General features: G+C 37.5%; 1 protein-coding gene across 5 annotated transcripts in view; it reads left to right on the forward strand.

The window, feature by feature from the left end:
• Nucleotides 1-21,622, forward strand: part of TBC1D15 (TBC1 domain family member 15) — a 76,198-nt gene that overhangs the window by 16,154 nt on the left and 38,422 nt on the right. For 3 of the 5 annotated variants that reach the window (XM_061415524.1, XM_061415523.1, XM_061415525.1), the window contains exons 2-5: nucleotides 7,846-7,944; nucleotides 8,490-8,564; nucleotides 13,445-13,583; nucleotides 18,582-18,792. In XM_061415524.1, the coding sequence (XP_061271508.1) occupies nucleotides 7,846-7,944; nucleotides 8,490-8,564; nucleotides 13,445-13,583; nucleotides 18,582-18,792 (524 nt within the window). The remainder of the gene's footprint in view (nucleotides 1-7,845; nucleotides 7,945-8,489; nucleotides 8,565-13,444; nucleotides 13,584-18,581; nucleotides 18,793-21,622) is intronic. The other 2 variants (XM_061415526.1, XM_061415527.1) reach the window with 1 other exon arrangement.

Consider the following 21,622-nt stretch of genomic DNA (forward strand, 5'->3'; position numbering starts at 1 on the left):
ATTGCAGGCAGATGATTTACCAACTGAGCTATGAGGGAAGCTCATAATACATTGTAATTTGATTAATACACTGTAGTTTGATTACAGTGTGCCTTTAAATGATTTTCTTTGATTCTTGCTTTCATTTTGGAGTTCATTGGTATGTATATCTATGGGTTTACAGTCTTAGTCAAATTTGAATAAACTTTTGCAATTATTTTATCTAAAAAGGTTTTTTTTGTTTCTTTTCTCAGTCAACTCTTTCAGGTACATCAGTTATGTTAATACATACACTAGATCAGTTGAAATTTCCCTCCAGCTCATTGATGCTTTGTTCACTTTTTTTCTCAGCCCCCTCCCCTTTTGTGTTTTGTTTTATATAGTTATTGCTGTAACTTCAAGTTCATTATTCTTCTAAAATATTTAATCTGCCAATACCCCATTAAGTGTATTTTTTATCTCAGAGTTTGTATTTTTCATCTCTAGAAGTTCGTTTGGATCTGTTATATTTTTGATGTCTTAGCAAGTTGTAACTTGTTTCGAGTGTCCTGAACAATAGAGAATTTAGTTATAATAATGTTTTAATGTCTTTCCCTGTGTTATTAATTGTGTCATATTTAATTGGTTTATTTTCCCCCTTATTGTGAGTCATATCTTTCTGATTGTTTTTTTGGTACCAGATGCCAAAATCTATCTGGTAGTTCTTTTTTTTTTTTTTTTAGCCAAATGTCAATGTTGTGAATTTTATAAGTATATATATAATTTTTTTTTCCCTGTAAAATATTCTTGAGTTTTACCCTAGAAGACACTCACTTGTGTGGAAACGATTTGATGCCTTTGGGACTTGCTTTTAAGCCTTGTGAGATGTGGTCAGCACAGCTTTTGCTTTCTTGAAGTATAGTTGATTTACAGTGTTGTGTTAGTTTGCAGTGTACAGCAAAGGGATTCATTTATATGTATATTTTCACATTCTTCTCATTATGGTTTATTGAAGGATATTGAATATGTTTCCCTGTGCTATACAGTAGGGCCTTGTTTTTGTCAGCACAGCATTTCATGTAAGACCAACAGTGCCCACCGCTGAGGCAAGACTGTTCTGAGCATCTACCTAGTGCCCTGTGATTTGTTAGTTTTCCTGCACTGATGAGGGGCTTCCCGGGTGGTCAAATGGTACAGAATCTGCCTGCAGTGCAGAAGACCTGGGTTTGATGCCTGGGTTGGGAAGATCCCCTGGAGAAGGAAATGGCAAACTGCTCCAGTATTCGTGCATGGAGAATTCCATGGACAGAGGATCTGGTGGGCTACAGTCCATGGAGTCACAAAGAGTTAATACCAGAACAGTGTTCACACATGCTAAGCCTTAACTTGATTGTCTTTTCCATTATGTACTCTTTGGACAAATAAAACTTGTCTGAGCAGACATGAGTCTCAATCCCGGAATAATGGAAATTGTTGTTTTTGTTCAGTTCCCAGGTTATGTCCGACTCTTTGTGACCCATGGATGCCAGGCTTCTCTGGCCTTCATTATCTCTTGGAGTTTGCTGAAATTCATGTCCATTGATTGAGTCAGTGATGCTATCTAACCATCTCATCCTCTGCCACCCTCTTCTCCTTTTGCTTCCTGTGTTTCCCAGCATCAGGGTCCTTTCCAGTGAGTCCGCTCTTCTCATCAGGTGGCCAAAGTAGAGTAATAGAAGAACTTTGATCAAATCACTTCTGGGACTTTCCTGGCGGTCCAGTGGTTGGTCTCTGTGCTTCCACTGTGGGCGACATGGGTGTGGTCCCTGGTCACGGAACTGGGATCCTGCATGCTGCATGACCGAAAAAAAAAAATTACTCCTTGCCTTTTTTTCCCCTCAATTGCAAAGTGGGAATGATAACATGTATCTAATAGAATTGTGAGGATCCAATGTGGTAATGTAGAAATGCTTTGTAAAGTAAGGAATAGTAAAAGTATTACATGGCCAATAATAGCATTTGAACTTTTCTTTTTATTTTACATTAGAAATTATTAACAAAACCAGAGTAAGGAAATTGGAAGCATGTTTTACTAAAAGTATTGAACATTATCTTAGATGAAATTCCTGGTATCATAATTGTTCCCTGTTACAAAATAATTTTTCATATCAAACAAGCTTAGAGATAGCTTTTCAGATATTAACCATTACTATTGGTAAATGGAGGAAGCAGAATGTCCTGTGGCAGTCTCATCCTCCTCAGGAATCAATTCACTGTGGAGTTTAATGAAGAAATATCGTCTTTCATGCTGTTGTCAGTGGAGAAGGCAATGGCACCCCACTCCAGTACTCTTGCCTGGAAAATCCCATGGATGGAGGAGCCTGGTGGGCTGCAGTCCATGGGGTCGCTAAGAGTCGGGAACGACTGAACGACTTCACTTTCACTTTTCACTTTCATGCATTGGAGAAGGAAATGGCAACCTACTCCAGTGTTCTTGCCTGGAGAGTCCCAGGGACAGAGGAGCCTAGTGGGCTGCCATCTATGGGGTCGCACAGAGTCGGACATGACTGAAGCGACTTAGCAGCTGTTGTCAGAGGATCAAATTCTTTTTTTGGCTTCACTACACAACTTGCAGATCTCAGTTCCCCAAACAGAGGTTGAACCCAGGCCCCTGTGGTAAAAGGGTGGGGTCCTAACCGCTGGACTGCCAGGGAATTCCCTAAGATCAAATTCTTAATTGGATTTTAGTTTCTGTATTTTGAACTGTTGAAGTAGTTGATACAACTGTGTTTTATTATATGCATGTACCCATAAACTGTGGTGATGAACATATATATGCTGTGAATAGAAAATAAGTAAAATCATGCCCTCAAAAAAAGTAGAGTAAAGGGTTATCATATTAAAACAAATGATTCAAACCAAGGTGCTATACAAGGGGCTAAACTTCTCTTGTGAAATGTTTAGGCCTTCAGATGGGGGAGAAATGAAGGGTTTTTGTTTAAGGCCAAACTGTTAAATAGTTAGCTGTTCCATTGATCTATAAATTAAAGGCATTTAAAAATTGTTGTTAGGTAATTCCCTGGTGGTTCAGTGATTAGGACTGTGTGCTTTCACTACTGAGGGCCTGGCTTCACTTTCTGGTCAGGGAACTAAGATTCCACAAGCTGAGAAGTGTAGCCAAAAAAACCTGTTTTTTTGTTTTGTTTTTAGTCCTTGAAGCAGCATTATTTTCTGCATCTAAGCAATTTCAGAAACCATCTTCTAAGGAAGCTATGTAGGATTTTTCTGGTAGATTCTTGAGGCAGTATTCATTGAGATTTAATGAGTGAAGGTGCCAGGAAATCTGAAATCCACTTCTTTCTTTGATATAAAGTCACTTAACAGCTTTGTGTCTCAGTTAATTCTTTAAAAATGGAGGTAATAAGATCTAAATATTATATTTGAAGTAAATTATGTACTAATGTAATGATTATTTATGTTTGTATGCCTTTGAGTCTAATAAGACTTAATGAAGTTTAGTGGGCGTGAAGGTAAATTTACAAATTTTATTCCTTCTGCACAATTAATTTGTATTGGTTAACATCATACTTTTCAAATCAGAAAGCTGAACATAACTGCTTTCTAAAGACAGTACAAGTCAGGGTTTAGAATTGTCAAATTTTGGACATGTAATTTGTCCCTCAGAAAGTGCTAAAAAGTTAAGAACATGAGATGGGTACAGATTTGACTTTTTTGGTGAGGTGCCTGGTGCTTTAGTATTTTTAAAATATTTTCCCAACTGAATTACTTAGGAAACAACTTTTTCTTAAATGAAAAAGAGTAAGGCTACACTTCATTGACATGCGTATGGGAAAGAAAGAGCCACTTGATGTGCTTCAGTTAGGGGACACGTTGCATGTGATTCTTTAGGGCTCATTTATTTCACTGAAGTTCCAGAATCTCTTTAGTGTTAATAGTACCACAGAATTTAAGAAGCAATATAACACTATTTTTGCACTTTGAAATATTCAAACAAGTCCAGCATTAACATAGAAAGTTACAGTTTCTCTTTCAACCTTTCTCTGTTCCATTCTCTTTTTCAGAAGTAGCCTTTGCTAACATTAAAGTGTGTCCTTCCAGAGCTTGTTGTCTGTTATTTTACACAAATAAGAGTGGATACAACTGAAGTGACTTAGCGCACATAGCACACACAGAGACACTTTTAAAAAATATAAATGTCATTATCTTATATATAATTGGGAGTTCTTTCCATGTATGCCTGTTTAATCTGCCTCTCAACTTCTGAGTACTGTTCTCCGTAGAATGAATATTGCAGATTGTATTTGATAATTTCTTTTTGTGGTCATTTAGGTTCATACTTTCCTTTTCCTCCTTTCAGCCCTACCACCCACCATGTTATAAATAATAGTATTGTGAATATTCTTATGCATATCTTTGTGTACATCTGTGAGTAAATCTGTATGCTTTAAAATGTAATTTTTCATTTCTATACAAACAGTACAGACTTGTCTCCCACCACTCCTTAACTCAGGCTGTCCCTAGTCTTTGCCTTCTGCTTAATGCTAGTCTGGTGTTTAACAGCTGTTTCATTGAAGGCCATCTAAGATTTTTGAGATCAGAACTTCTCTTGTGATCTTGATTACTGAAAGGACTCTTTCTTGACTTGATGTAAGTCTATATCAGAAGCGATTAACATAACAGGAGAAGTAATAAATTAATGTGGGAACTTTATAGTGCAGTGGCTAAGAGAACGGTTCTCTGGTGTCAGACTGCCTGGGTTTCAGACTCTGCACCACTCCTTAACCACTCCTTACTATATGTATCTTCAACCTTAGGCAAGTTATTTAACCTCTTTCAGATTTCTCAGCCCATAAATGCTCTCCTCATCCTAATGATATAGTTATAATAATATAGAACCTATGATTATTGTAAGGATTAAGCTATAACATGGAATTGTTGGTTCATAAATGTTCCATAAATGTCCTCTGGGGAGTGATAATGGTGAGCTTTGTTGCTCGTCCTACATCCTTGGTCCCTATGCTATTCAGTCACCCAAAGCCAGACATTCTGGAGTGTGAAGTCAAGTGAGCCTTAGGAAGCACTGATGTTAATAAAGCTAGTGGATGCAATGGATTTCCAGTGTGTGTGTTAGTTGCTCAGCAGTGTCCACCTCTTTGTGAGCCCATGGACTGTAGCCCGCCAAGCTCCTCTGTCCATGGAATTCTCTAAGCAAGAATACTGGAGTGGGTTGCTGTTCCCTTCTCCAGGGGATCTTCCCAACCCAGGGGTCAAACCTGGCTCTCTTGTATTGCAGGCAGATTCTTTACCGTCTGAGCCACCAGGGAAGACCAGTAGAATTCCAGTAGAGCTGTTCTAAACCCTAAAGCATGATGCCTTTAGGCATCAACGTGTTGCAGTCAGTATGTCAGCAAATCTGGAAGACCTGTCAGTGGCCACAGGATTGGAAAAGGTCAATCCTCATCCCCGTTCCCAACAAGGGTAGTACTAAAGAATGTGCTAATCATTGGACAGTTGCCTTCATCTCCCATGCTAGTATGGTCATGCTTAAAATCTTACATGCTTAGCTTCAGCATTATGTGAACCAAGAACTTCCAGATGTCCAAGCTGGGTTTAGAAAAGGAAGAGGAACCAGAGATCAAATTGCCAACATTCGCTGGATTATAGAGAAGGCAAGGGAATTCCAGAAAGACATCTACCTCTGTTTCACTGACTACGCTAAAGCCCTTGACTGTGTGGCTCATAACAAACTGTGGAAAGCTCTTAAAGAGATGGGAATACCAGACCATCTTACCTGTCTCCTGAGAAACCTGTATGTGGGTCAAGAAGCAACCGTTAAAACCGTGTGTGGAACAATTGTTTAGTTCAAGATTGAGAAAGGAGTACGGCAGGGCTGCCTGCTGTCACCCTGTTTAACCTATACACAGAGCACATCATGAGAAATGCCGGGCTGGATGAGCTAAAGCTGGAATCAAGACAGGCGGGAGAAACATCAGCAACCTCAGATACGCGGATGATACCACTCTAATGGCAGAAAGCGAAGATCAACTAAAGAGCCTCTTGATGATGGTGAAGGAGGAGAGTGAAGAGCCGGCTTAAAACTAAATATTAAAAAAACTAAGATCATGGCATGTGGCCCACATTACTTCATGGTAAATAGAAGGGGAAAGGTAAAAGTAGTGACAGATTTCCTCTTGGGCTCCAGAATCACTGCGCCAGTGACTGCAGCCATGAAATCTGAAGACGACTGCTTCTTGGCAGGAAAACTGACAAACCTAGACCGTGTGTTGAAAGCAGAGATACTACTCTGTGACACATGTCCGGATAATCGTGACTGTGGTCTTCCCAGTGGTCGTGTATGGTTGTAAGAGCTGGACTGTAAAGGCAGAACACCAAAGAATTGATGCCTTCGGATGTGGTGCTGGAAATGACTCCTGAAAGTCCCTTGGATAGCAAGGAGATCACACCAGTCAGTCTTAAGGGAGATCAGCTCTGAAAACTTGTTGGAAGGACCAGTGCTGAAGCTGGAATTCAGTATTTTGGTCATCTGATGTGAATAGCCGGCTCATTAGAAAAGTCCCTGAGACTGGGAAAAATTGAGGACAGAAGGAGAAGAGGGTGTCAGAGGATGAGATGGCTGGATGGCATCACCAATGCAATGGACATAAACTTGGGCAAACATCGTTAGATGGTGTGGGACAGGGAGTCCTGGCTTGCTGCAGTCCATGGGTTTGCAAAGAATCCGACACAACAGGGTGGCTGAACAACAACAACAAATGCTATTTTGAATAGTGTGATTGTGTTGATAAAAGGTCTACATAAATAGAAAGTAGACTGTATTCCAAACTTATGTCAAAATTACTTAGGTCTGGGAGTGACTATTTTATTTTCCTTTTACTTATTTTCATAATGAAAAGTAATTTCTAATGGTTTGAAATGGGTCCCAGAAATAGAATCTTACTATATCAGATAATGCTTTTAGCAAATAAGATTTAACTTTATAAACATTTCAATTTACGTAGGAATTAATTTAAGTCTCCCCTGTATTCCTGTAGGACATTGTACTGGGACCATGTCTTGTGTGCTTAGTCTCTCAGTTGTGTCCAACTCTTTGCGACCCCATGGACTGTAGCCAACCAGTCTCCTCTGTCCATGGGGATTCTCCAGGCAAGAATACTGGAGTGTGTTGCCCTGCCCTCCTCCAGGTCGTCTTCCCAACCCAGGGATCAGACCCAGGTCTCCTGAATTGTGGGCGGATTCTTGACTGTCTGAGCACCAGGGAAGCCTCTCATAGCCTTACACTTACCTTTTTATATGCTTTTACATATAGAGGCACTCAGCAAGTGTTTATGAACTTAAACTAGTTCTGATCATCCCAAGAAGGCCTCATTATTGCTTTTTAATATTCCCATATTATTCCATGAATTTCTGGGCCATTGTGCTATAAAAAGCACACCAAAATAAACTTACAGTAAAAACATATGCTGTTATAGAAATAGTTAGAAATCATTAATTTCCTATTATATTTCATATTCTTATTTTTAATATTTTCTGGTTGAACCCAATATTTTGCTTAATGTTTGTTAAAAATATTTATGTGAAATTTGCATATAGTGTCACATAACAATTAGCCTGACATCTTTGTCGAAGGAGATCAAGATTGTGATTACATATCACCAGCCTTGCATGTGTAACAAAGCAAATTCCTTTCTAGTTTATGTTTGAAGTGTTTTTAAGTCTCAGTAATATTTTTCAGATAATACACTTTTATATGAAATAATCAAAAACTTGATTCAGGCATTATAGAAAAACATCTCAAATATTTTAAGAAAAATTTTGAAACCATACTGCATAAAAATGGTTTGATTAATCTTATTTTTGCTATTTCAGATCATATATGAACAGGAAGGGGTCTATATTCACTCATCTTTGGGAAAGACCAATGACCAGGACAGCTTGATTTCAGGAATATTACGTGTTTTAGAAAAGGTATGTTTCTAGTAAATGGCTTTATTTAACAATTGTTTAAATAAATTTTTTAAAATGTTTAAATTAATAATTGGGACATTATCAGGAAGTTTGAATTTCACATGTAACATAAAATTATATAATTGACAGTGGTTGTAAATTTGACATCAAAGTGATGTTAGAAATAAAATTCTTCAGATAAGTCAGTAAAATGGCGTGGAATATTTTTAAATTTAGTAAAAGTTACAGTAGTGTAATTTTTTATAATGAAAATCGGAATTTAGAAATCTGCATATTGTTTGTTGTCAAATAGTGATTGTTTACATATGGTATGGATATTAAGGTGCTAATAAATTTAAGAGGTTAAAAATTGATTTTGGGGGCTTCCCTGGTAGTCCAGTAGTTAAGAATATGAGCTTCCACTGCAGAGAGCGTGGGTTCAATTCCTGGTCAGGGAACTGAGGTCCTGCATGCCTTGTGGTGCAGCCCCCCAGGGAATTAACTATCGGTGACTGAAAAATAAGATATTGCTGAAGAGTAAATATGGTTAATAATTTTTTTCCTAGGATGCTGAAGTAATAGTGGACTGGAGACCATTGGATGATGCATTAGATTCTTCTAGTATTCTCTATGCTGGCAAGGTATTTAAGGAAGAAATATCTGACTAAAGGAATGACATTTTTAAATAAAAGCTTTATTAAGATATAATTCATGTACCATAAAGTTCACTGTTTTAAAGGACATAATTCAGTTTCTTTAGTATATTTACAGAATTGTATAACCTCACCAATAACCAACTTTAAAACATTTCTATTCCAAAGAAAGCAGTCACCTCTCATTCCCACTTAACTCCAGTACTCTTCACTCATTAATGTACTGTCTGTCTCTGAGGATTTGCTTATTGTGGACATTTTGTCTGAATGGAATCATAGAACGTAGTTTTTTGTGACTGGCTGCTTTCACATAGCATACTGTTTTCAAGGTTCATCCATGTTCTAGCACCTGTCTGTTCTTTCCTTTCTTTCCTTTTTGCTGAATAATACTGCGTTTATGGATATGTGCCATATTTTGTTTATTCGTTCATCAGTTGATAGCACCCCACTCCAGTAGTCTTGCCTGGAAAATCCCATGGATAGAGGAGCCTGGTGGGCTGCAGTCCATGGGGTTGCTAAGAGTCAGACACGACTGAGCGACTTCACTTTCACTTTTCACTTTCGTGCATTGGAGAAGGAAATGGCAGGCCACTCCAGTGTTCTTGCCTAGAGAATCCCAGGGACGGGGGAGCCTGATGGGCTGCCATCTATGGGGTCGCACAGAGTCGGACATAACTGAAGCGACTTAGCAGCAGCAGCAGCAGCAGTTGATGAACATTGGGGTTGTTTCCATCTTCAGGCTAATATAAATAATGCTACTGTGCATGATCAGGTTCAAATTTCTGTGTGGACCTATTTTCCTTGAAAACCTAGGAACGGGATAGTTGGATTAGTTTATGTTTACTGTGTCTAACGTGTTGAGTTCTCGCTATGGAAGGGGTTTAGCTCTGTCTTATCTCTTAACTCACCTTGAAACTATGGCTCAGTTGTGCACATTTCTTCTCAAAGTATTAATCACATAGGCGATCTAATTTTATCTTCTTAAAGACATTTCTTGCAGAATTTTCTTCCAAGTTCCTTCTGAACTGGCTGCTCTCTTGGTTTGCTGTGCAGCAGTTATCCTGGGGGTTCCTTTTGCCTCTCTCCCACGGTTTAATCCCTGTTTCCTGTCTCCTGTGCTGTCTTCTCTTTTGGTTTACTCTCTAGTTTTGGTGCACCTCCAGTGCTTCCTCAGAAAAAGCATGTATGAGACCAAAAACATCTCTATTTTCAGACTTTTTTTTATCCTTCTGTGAACATTTGGGTTGAGCTATCAATTCTGAATTGATGACTGGCTGGCATAGAATTATAATTTGAAAAGAAATTACCCCCATATTTTTGGAAGTTACTATCTTTGCATTTGTCTTATTTCCTTTATTGATGTTAAGTCTAATGTATTTGAATCCTGATCCTTGCTATATTTTTTTCCTGTTCAGAAGTTTTAGAATTACCTCTTTGTTGGTAGTATTCTAGATGTCCTGGAAATGTGCCCTTGTGGTCCTTTTTATCCTCTGTGTGGATGCTTGATAGGCCTTTTTAATGTGAAAACTTCTATCTTTTAGTTTTTAGAAAATGTTCTTGAATTGTTTTAGTGGTGGTTTCTTCTTCCTGTCCATTTTCTACTTTGATTCTTTCTGGAACCCTCTACATGTTTTATATCGTCCTATAGTATTTTAATTGCTGCTGTGTTGCTTCAGTCATGTCCGACTCTGTGCGACCCCATGGACTGCAGCCTACCAGGCTCCCCCATCCCTGGGATTCTCCAGGCAAGAACACTGGAGTGGGTTGCCATTTCCTTCTCCAATGCATGAAAGTGGAAAGTGAAAGTGAAGTCGCTCAGTCGTGTCTGACTCTTAGCGACCCCATGGACTGCACCCTACCAGGCTCCTCCATCCATGGGATTTTCCGGGCAACAGTACTGGAGTGGGGTGCCATTGCCTTCTCCAGTATTTTAATACTTTACTATTTTCTAATTCTTTGTATATGTGTATGTTATTTTCTAGGAAATTTCTTTAGTCTTATGTTTCAGTTCTTCTGGAATCATTTTCATCTTTGCTGTTTTTTAAATTTTGAATGCATCTTGTTCAGTTCAGTCGCTCAGTCTTGTCCAACTCTTTGTGATCCCATGAATCGCAGCACGCCAAGCCTCCCTATCCATCACCAACTCCCAGAGTTTACCCAAACTCATGTGCATCAAGTTGGTGATGCCATCCAGCCATCTCATCCTCTGTCGTCCCCTTCTCCTCCTGCCCCCTATCCCTCTCAGCATCAGGGTCTTTTCTAATGAGTCAAATCTTCGCATGAGGTGGCCAAAGTATTGGAGTTTCCACTTCAGCATCAGTCCTTCCAATGAACACCCAGGACTGATCTCCTTTAGAATGGACTGGTTGGATCTCCTTGCAGTCCAAGGGACTCTCAAGAGTCTTCTCCAACAACACAGTTCAAAAGTGTCAATTCTTCGGTGCTCAGCTTTCTTTGTCCCCTTTCCCCCCTTTAAAAGAAAAATTGTATCCTGTTTTTCATGGATGCTATTCATCCATGATTCCCTTGTATCTGAGGAATTTAAGGATAATTTTTTAGATGTTTTCATTTCTGTATATAGTCCACTTTCTCTAATTCACTATCTTTCCCCCTGTTTCATTTAGACTTTTATCATTTATGTAGACACTTGCCTTTGTTTGGTGATGGTTGTATTGTGGTGCTAATAAACAGCACATATGAAAAACTGATCATACTCTCAGTGTATAGATAGGTTTGTTGATAGTTGGGACTCAGGGTGACCTGGCTAGGCTGTTGCCTTGGGGAATCCCTGATGTTGAAACCTGGGTCTTTTTTCTTGGACTGGTCATGTGTCAGAGAAGAGTACAGATTTCTGCCTCAAGAGGGAAAACTGGATTCTACTGTTCTGGGAACTGATTGGAGGAAGACAGCAGGGAGTCTTGCCACTCATTTCATGAACTTTTGATTCATTGTCCTGTTTTCAGTTATTATCTCTTTGCTCAGTGTCCCTGGTTGCTTGTAATCCAGAGAGAATCTGCTTTACCTTTTCCAGTGAATAAACCTCCAGCCTTCTGGACTCTTGTTAGTAGTCCTTTTTTCAGCTTGACCTTTATCCTAGTTTTCATAAGTACGTGATTCACCAGGTCCAAGCCTGCGGGTGGGGTTGGATTCTGTAAATGCTGTTTAGCTTTCCTCTTTATTAGTAGTGATGGTGGTAAAGGTTGCATTTTTTAAATTGGGCAAACAAGGAGGACTCCCTGAGAAGTGACATTTGTGGAAGGACTCTGAGGAAAAAGCACTCCACTTTATAATTTCATTCATTCAGTTTTTTTCTGCCCTATTCTTCAGTCTGTTTCTATTTCTTTATAATATATTCCTGTTCCTATAAAATCTTTTTTCCATTTTTGAATAGAATTACACTAGTAATCCATATTGTAAAAATTCAAATAATAGAAGGTTGAAGTCCTCCTTGACTAGAACCCCATCCCTCACGTGTTTACTGTGTATCTTTCCAGACTTATCAGTACACATTTCCTGCCTTATCTGTGTAGCTGTGTATATCCATTCATTCGTCCATTGTCCCTGGTTTTCTCTAGTGTGTTTCTCATTGTGTGTGTTCCATGCAGTTGTTAACGCTGCATACATTGTTTCAGGATTTCCTTTTATTTACTTTTACATATTGAACATAAATACACATGAACAGATATCAATCTTTAAACTTCTGCATAGCATTTTATTGGCTACCCCTAGTTTATTTACTTTTTCATTGATGGCTAATAAGATATGTTCAGCTTTTCACTTTTACAAGCAATGTTATGATGAGGATTCTTATATCTGCCTCTTTGTATACATGTGTATTTCTTAATGTAGATAAAGTTATTGTGAAATATGCATATTTTAAATTTTAATAAATATGACTCAGTTTTCATTTCAGTCAGTACTGATTATCCCTGTTATCAACAGTGGGAGATAGCGTTTTCTCACACTGTCTTCTATTTTTTAATTGAAGGGTGCATAAAAGCTGAAATTCATCTTGCTTCTCTTTATTTCTGAAGTTGGACATCTTTATTTGTCACTTCATGTTTTCTTCTTTGATTTGCTTGTTCATGCCATTTCCTTTTCTCTTTCTGATATTTGTTGATTTCTAAGTACATTGGTAGGGGTTATTTTTATATTCTGCATGTTTTCCTGTCATCTTCTATGTATTTTAGAAAGATTTCACAAGTTTTGCTTATCGTTAACTTATGTGTAGTATCTTTTGTTGACTAGAAGTTAAATTTTTTGATTTAGTCGAATTATTAATGTTGCGTTTTAGACTTGGTTTTGTTTTTTTTTTTTTTTAGGTTTTTGGTTGTTTTTTTGTTTGAGTCTCTTTTAAAAGAAAGTTCTTTAGGACTAAACATGTAGATATGTTATTTGTAGCTTTTAGGTTATTTTGATTAAGAGAAATATAGCAGCCAATGATGATGACTTCCATAAGTGGCTGCTGTTGGCTGTTTTCCTCAAATAACTTTCCTCCAGAAGTCTGGAGGTTTGGAGTTCTTTGCAATGTTTTTCTTGCTTTTTCTCTATGGTTGTAAGGTGGCTGTTACATTTTTACCAACATAGCTGCATTGAAAGCAGGAAGTATCAAAGCATTCCCAAGGCCTACTGTTGTCTTAGCTTGTATTTCACTGATAACTCTGTCTGTAGGAGAGTCTGGACACGCTTTTCTTTTTTTGTTAACTTGAACAAGGGAGAAAGGGTAGGAAACAGTGTTCAGTTTTGCCATCAGTGATGTCTGCCACAACCTACAAACTTAATTTATATAGAAGCTGAGAAGACATTATTGATTGAAATGAAATTCTAGTCTTAGTCCCTAAATATTTTATATGTTATAATTATTTTAGGACTCCAGCTCAGTTGTAGAATGGACCCAGGCCCCCAAAGAAAGAGCTCATCGAGTCGCGGAACATCTGAACAGTTACGAAGCAGAGTGGGACATGGTTAATACAGTGTCATTTAAAAAGAAACCACATACTAATGGAGGTATGATTTCAGTCTTTTGAAATCTTAAACTGATTTGCTACAGTATAAACAAAAGTGCAAAGAAAATGGTTTCATGCTTCTTAGAGGAAGGAGGATTTGCTGCTTTGATTAATATGTATAACTCTTACGTTTTTATTCCTTTATCATCTTTTTGTTGCCTTGGTTGTGACTTCATAAAGTACTTGTTCTGTTTAAGTTATTAATGGCATAAAATAGAAGCACTTTAAAAATTGCTTTGGTTGTCTCTCATGTATATTTTTCATAAATCCTGTAGAATTAAAAAAAAGTCATGTTATTTCATCCTTAAAGCACCAGGGGGAGATGGAGGATACCGCTACAGCATATTGTTCTAATTTCAGTGTTTACTGGGATCATCACAGCTCATTGCAGTCTCCCCTTTATATATATGTTCAGTGATTATTCTCCTTTATATATAAATTTATGTTTGCTGTGTGGTGACTGTCTACATGTAGATAACAAGAAAGAGCCAAGCCAGCAGTCTGGTAGAACACATACGTATACTATCCCAGATACAAGCTCGCTAGCCTGTCTGTGATGTGGCCAACTTACTGGAGGTCTCTTTAAAAAATACTAAACACTCTAAATTAGAGTTACATTTTTTTTGTTTTGATTTCTTTGTATTTTATAACTAATAGGATATTTGATCTTTTAATGATTTTGGTCTGAATTTAGGATTTATCGGCATTTACCATAGTCAAAAAGGCTAGCCAAAGTTTTCTAGAATATGTATTGCTATGTTTAATATATGTATTGCTATGTTAATATAAGTAAAATTGATTTTCATGTATGGCCTGGGGAATCATTCTCATATACACTTTGTACTATATCATTTCTTGGGAACAGTAGCAATTAAGAAATAAATAGTAAATCACAAACTTTTTTTTAACAATCAGCTCATGCATATATTAGGCAAACAAAAAATAGCAATTCACATAAACCAACCCTGAAGGTCTAATCTAGAGAAGTTAAAAATCCCTCACATGCTAAATATACTAAAATCCTGTGGTTTTCTTTTCATAACATTTTTACATTGTTCTGATAAGAACCTTCCCTGTAGAATAGGAATGCCAAAAAAAAAGCATATATGCATGCATGGTGGTTTAGTTACTAAGGCGTGTCCTACTCTCGTGACCCCATGGACTGTAGGCTGCCAGGCTCTCTGTCCTTGGGATTCTTCAGACAAGAATATTAGAGTGGGTTGCCATTTTCTTCTCCAGGGGATCCTCCCAACCCAGGGATCAAACCCACTTCTCTTACATCTTCTGCATTGGCAGGCAGGTTCTTCACCACTAACGCCATGGGAAGCCTATGAGCTAGGGCTAGCTTTCTCTTATAGAAATACAGTGGTCCAAATGAGTGGGTTGAAACCTCAAGAAAGAGCTTTGAAAAGAAAACCACTGAATTTTAGTATATTTAGCATTTGAGAGATTTTTAACTTCTCTAGATCAGACCTTCAGAATTGGTTTATGTGAATTGCTATTTTTCACTGCCTAATATTATTGCTAAATCCTTGAAAATGAAAAAAGTTACAGAAATGAGCAAAATGAGTGAATTTTCAGAATTTCATAAAGGAAGCATTACGTGTTTGAGAAAAGTATCTGACAGTAAACATCTTTTTAGATTAATGGTTTTTAACTTTGGCTGTGCATTGAAATCACATGGGGAAGTTAAGCTGTTAAAAAAACTACCAGTTGGGACTTCACTGGTGGTTCAGTGGTTGGAAGCCTCCGTGCTCCCACTGCAGGACACAGGTTTGATCCCTGGTTGGGGAGCTAGGGTCCTGCATCCTGCATGCTGTGCTGCATGGCAAAAAACAAAAATCAAAAAAGTACCAGTGCTTGGGTTTCATGCAGCAAATTAAATCATCCTCTGGAGATGGAGCCCAGGCACCTGTATTTCTCAGAAGTTCTGGTGATTTTAGTGTTCAGAGTTGAGAATGTCTGTGTAACTGCGTACTGTGTAGCTTAGCAAGAAACAGACATAAATGCTGCTTGTATATCTTGGCACTGTATGATGGCTTGTAAAGAGCCTTTATTTAGTAATTATTAAAAGTTAAGGACACGTTTTCTTTTTCTCTATTCTCTCCACTACTTAAAAAATTTTATGATAGTAAGAAATATATTGCACCGTATGGCCCAGTGTACAAACACATGTACATATTTAACAGCACAAGGAGTTAATGAAGTACATGTATTCCATTTCTTCCCATTCCATCTCAGCTTATCCTCGGCTTAACCTCATCCAGTCATGTTTCATAAAAACTGCTTCTTAAGACATTTTCTGATCTTAATGTTTCAGAATTAAAAATTAGGCCATTAAATTTTTGTTTGTTTTTGAAAAGCAGTTTTTCAAATAAAAATTTTAACTTTATTATTATAACCTTCACGTTTTTTACTTTTTTGGTGTGATTTACAGAGGAAAAGTTGGGGCAAACCTTAAAAAAGTTGACTATTGAAAACTTTTTTTAAGTTTATATTTCTTAGGAAATATACTGCTAAGTCTTTGTTTTTATGTTCTAGATCAGATGCTTTGAAAATACATCTTTCCAGAACAACAGACTGCCATGATGTTCTGGAAACCTATTCAAGTAAAATGTCATGACCTTCATGTTAATTCTGTTTAAGACATACGGAGACTTACTATTTTATTCACTTTTCTGCTGTTGTAGCCAGTTTTCCCATGTCAGTGTGTTGGAGGTATTTTTTACATGTATTTGGTAACATGATAAGTTCATCAGAACTAATTAGTTTTATTTACCTTTCTCTAAGGAGAAAGAAGGAAATTTGGGGTTAACTCGGGTTCTGTTAGTTTTCTTCTGTGACATTTTCTAGTTCTGGCTAGCTTGTGTTGGTAGACCAGATTGCACATTACTTTTCTGTTGACTTGTTACTAGGTTGTTATTCTATTTAACACACCTTTGAATACCTACTATGTGCTAGTCACTTTTCTAAGCACTGGGCATATAGCTGTGAATGGAATTAAAACTTACACTCTAGTAAAGGGACTTCTAGAATTGACTTGTAATGTTTCTCTCATCGTTTATCAGAGCTTTAAGTGAGGAAATGTGTGAGGCATTTTCTGTTGTATTTAGTATGAAATGTGTTTCTCTTCCATTAACAAGAGAAAATCTGTGTAAAATTTTTACTTTGGGAATATGCACAAACTTCTGATAGTTCGTATAGTCTGCATATATTATTTAATATTCTTCATATGATATTCTTGCATTACTTTGGATTAAATACTTTTTGTGTAATTTAAGAACTTAATTTAAAAATTGTATCTAGTTTCTCACTGTTGTTTTGCTGTGAAAATATTTTTGTCTTTGTAGATAATCTAGTAGTATGAATTCTTTATAGGTAGTCGAGATACATTCATATGTAGGTGACACATGTTGGAATTCTAGAATTGTTCTCACTTTGCTGTTCGTTTGTAATGGTGTTATGAGCCCTGTAATACAAATTCCAGTGAAACATGATGTGTAGTCATAGTACTAAATCTGTTATCAGCCTTGGATATAGTTCACCATCTGAACAGGAAGTCGGCAGGTCACTGCGTAGATAAGTTACTTTAGCCTTTCTGGACTTTCTTTCAAGTGATACTTGTTAAAGGTATCACTTGACCACATGTCCGTGAAAGAGTGATGGTGTCTGCATTCCCTGCAAGTAGAGGTTTCTGTAAGGTGTAGATTCCTCTGGGTCAGTTGAGGAGATCTTTTTGGAGGTGATGGAGCTGTAATGTTCCTGACTGTATAGGAAGGTGACATACATTCAGGTCAGTACCAACTGATCTACCCTTTGATTAAGTTCTGTAAGCAAATATTATCTATGTGGTTTATCTTTGTGGAATTGATAGTGTTGGGACAGAATTAGTGATGATTTTCAATAACAGGATAGTATGACACTTCTTATGAAATAACATTCAAGAAAGGGTTTTTTAAGATTTCAGAATCTTTCCTGCTTAAGGTCCGAGTTAAAATGTTAAAATGACATTTTTAGATAAGAAATTAATTATAAGTATTGGGTAGCATTTTTTCCTTTGTTCTTTACATTTTTATTTAAATAGATAATCTTTAAATTGATTATGATATTATTCACAAACCTAGGATTTTAAGTCTCTCTAAAGAGCCCAAATACTAGGAAATGCTTTATTTTACATAGCTATAGTTTGACTTGAACTGAGGTCTTAATTTAGTAAAAGGTTGATTTTAGCAGTGATATTCAATGTATTCATTCTTTTTGAAGCATTCACAACTTGATTACCTTTTTATCCTCAATTTCCCACTGTTATGTGGGTTTTTGCAAATGTTAGTCTGTGTATTCACTCCAGTGTTACTTTTTATATTGGCGTACTTTTACCTTCACTCAGTGTAGTCTGCTAAAAATAATTGCAAAAGGATGTGAGGAATAAAGGTTGGTTTTTGTTTTAAATGCATTTTGTTTTAAACGCACTGTTGAAGTGCATCGTTTGATTTGTTTTTGAGGGAAGTGGAGAGGATGAATATTTATTATTTGCTCTGTACTTGACACCATAGTAGTTAGTTGACAAGTATTTTCTTTTTAATTCTTAGAATAACATTGGGAGGTAAGTATAATTATCTCCATTATACAGATGAAGAAACTAAGGCTCAGAGAGATTCAATTATTTGCCCCAAATAATTCAGTTAGTAAGATGGTGGTGTTGCAGTTTGAATCCAGCCTACCTGCTTCTAAAGCCACTATCATTTTGGGACAAAGCTGATATTTTAAATAAGGATAGCATTTTTTTCAAATTTGTATGCAGTAAGATAATTATTTTAAAGACTGTTCTTTAAAGAAAATGTTTGTTGCCATTTCTAATACAGGTGGAAGACATGGTAATATGAATGCTGCAGTCATTCCCTAGGTTCAGCAAATTTCTGTTAGGCAGTTGTGAAGAGTGCTGTCAGTACCTGTTAAAAAGGTGAAAAAAAATATTTTGCCCCACTTTCTTGTTTTTAAGATGCTCCAAGTCATAGAAATGGGAAAAGCAAATGGTCATTCCTGTTCAGTTTGACAGACCTGAAATCAATCAAGCAAAACAAAGAGGGTATGGGCTGGTCATATTTGGTATTCTGTCTAAAGGATGACGTCGTTCTCCCTGCCCTGCACTTTCATCAAGGAGACAGCAAACTGCTGATTGACTCTCTTGAAAAATACGTGGCATTATGTGAGTAAGTATCCAGCTGTTTTCTGCTTCCTGGAACTGGGTTGTTGTGTTGGTCCCGGGCAAGCTGTTCTCACCTGTGTTGGGCATCAGTGACCCATGTGCACGTTAGGGGACAAGCAGCTTGGCTGTTTCTGGGGTGCTGACTGTTCTGGATGAGTGAATAACATTTTGCCAGTTCAGTAATTTGGGTCTGCAGTGTATCACCTTATTACTGCTTTAAAGAAAAAAACGGTCCCGTATTTTTAATACACATTTAAATGAATGATGATACATCACTAGTTAAGGGGTTATATATTTACCAATTTTACCTTTTACGTAGTTTCTCTTTAAGAGTTTCGTTTGTAATGTTACAGATTTAAGTCAGGCAAATTTAAGGCCTTTATAAAATTATTCTAAGTGTGGAAGTTAGGGCGTTCTCACTTTCCAAAAGTCTTGTGTCTGAATTTATTTATGCAGGTGTGTGTGTGCACACATAGTTTTTCTGGCTGTCACTCTCCACAAATACATTTGTGATACCTACTATGTTCTGAGCACTGTGCTGGTTGTTTGATATTTAGAATCTAAGTGAACAAAACAGGCACGTTCCTGGATGTCTGCGAGTTTATGGTCTAGTGAAGGTGGCTGATAAGTAAATAGCAGTAAAAGTCAAGAACTAAGATGGAGGAAGTACAAGGAAGGGAGGAACGGTACTTCAGATGGGGAGTTGGGTAGGTATCAGGGAAGACTTTGTGGAGGAGGTAATGTTTAGGTTGAAACCTGACAAATGAGTGAGCATTAGCATGAAAGGGAAGGCGATACTTAGAGCAGAGATGTTTTAGATGGAGAGAAGAACATACAACATGCTGTAGTCATGGAACAGGGTATAGTCAGTATCACAGGTCTGCATAGTGGGGGAAGGGAGGACACCAGATTTAAAGATGAGGTCAGAGAACTGAGTACAGGCCATAGAGTGAAGGATCTTGTCAGTCATGTTAGCAGCTTGTTCCAGTCATCTAGAGGAGTTAATGGTGGCATGAACTAGGAGAACGATAGGAAAGAAGTATTGGAGGAATATTTAGTGTTAGAGTTTGAGATTGATTGGATATGTGGAGGTGAAAGAAGGGAGAAGTTGAGATTTTTAGTTTGGGAAGCTGTAAGGGTGATTGTTAACTTTATTAATGCCCTCACTTTCATAGAGAAACATCATGCCTAAATGTAGATTATATCAAGCTAGGAGTGATCCAGAAGCTGAGAGATATGTTTTCGGCATGGAGTTCTCCTCTCTTGCATGTTGACCACCTCTGGCTGGCACTGGGCATGCTGATGAGTACCTGTAACCATGAGAAAAGTCAAATCTGGTTGGTGGAATGTGGTCTTGAACTGAGAAACTGTGACTAGGCTACCACCCATGAGGTTAAGTGGATTTCAAAAGGAGCATGGTCATAACTGGGGCAGAAGGCTGGTTGGCTCTTTGGGGGTTTTAGCATCATAGCAAGCTCCTTTCGCTCACTGTTGGGATATAACTGTTAAGAGTGAGGTGAGCTGAGACTGTTGATTGACGCATACTCCCTACAGTGAAGTGGTAGTCCCTCCCTATCCTAGTAAGATCGTGTTTTGGAGAACTGGGCTTAGTTTTAAACACTGTGTTTAAATATATTAGACTAACTATACTACATGGAAAAGATGACTAGTATAATGAGAGGGATCAAAATGATATCATGAAAAACACTAGAAGGATGTGGGGATTTAACTTAAAGAAGAAGAGTTTAATGCTGTACCATTAAATAAAACCCAAGCTTCTTACTGTGCTCAGTGACCTGCCGTATCTTAGCTCTGTTTATTTCTTAAACCTCATTTCATGCTATTCTCTTCTGTATTCTAGTCACATGGTTTTCTCTCAGTTCCTGAAATGCCCTAAACTCTTTCTTGTCTTAAGTCCTGTATGTATGTGTTTCTTTTGCTTAGATTCTTCTTCTCTCTTTCTTATCTCTGAGGTCTGTTTAATGTCGCTTCTTCAGAGGGGCTTTTTTGGATCTTAGTCTCCTGTTTAATGTAGGTTCCCACTCCCGTGCCTTTTTGCTTTCTCATTCCTTTGTTTGCTTCCTTCATGGCCCTTAACAGAATGAAATACTTTTGTCTGATTACTTCTGTTATATTCTACTCTAGATACAAGCCCTTAAAGGGAGGGATTGTATCTATCTTGTTTACATTTTCTCCTGAATTCCTAACCAGAGTGCCTGGCATGTAGTATTTGTGCAGTAAATCTTAGTTGCATGAATAAATGGCAAGATACTTACCAGTTCTACGAATAATTTTGAAAGCATTGTTAAATAAACTGGACTCCAAAGATAAATAGATAAATTAGAAGGGAATAGCTCCAAAATAGAAATTAGAAGAAAATAGCTTAAGAGATGGATGAGTTCAAGGACAGACTCAACAATCACTTAGGTGCTTAAAAGAAAATATGTACCTTAAATATGTGTTCCTGATGTTTTAATGAAGGTTGTAAGTGAAACTATGTTTCCTTCTCTGTATTTGTAAACAAGAGAGAAGTAATACAAGAATCAGATAGATGGTGATAAAATATCATTATTGGTGAGGCTTGGATATGTAGCCTCATAATAATTCAGCCCAAAACAATCATTGTTGAATTCATCCAGCTACCACTTTTGGGCAATCACAGTTCTCCCTAGTGAGGGCAGATCACTTATGACATGAATGAGAGCAGGCTAGAAGCCACTTTCTCTCTTGGCAGGTGGATCCAAGAGGTAAAGAGAGCCTGGAAGGGGCTATGCCACACGTGCACCTTCCTCTTTTCTGACCTCAGCAGTTAGATACGTCTTTATTAGATGTGT

This window comes from Bos javanicus, chromosome 5 (genome assembly GCF_032452875.1).
Source record: "Bos javanicus breed banteng chromosome 5, ARS-OSU_banteng_1.0, whole genome shotgun sequence".
Lineage (NCBI taxonomy): Eukaryota > Metazoa > Chordata > Mammalia > Artiodactyla > Bovidae > Bos > Bos javanicus.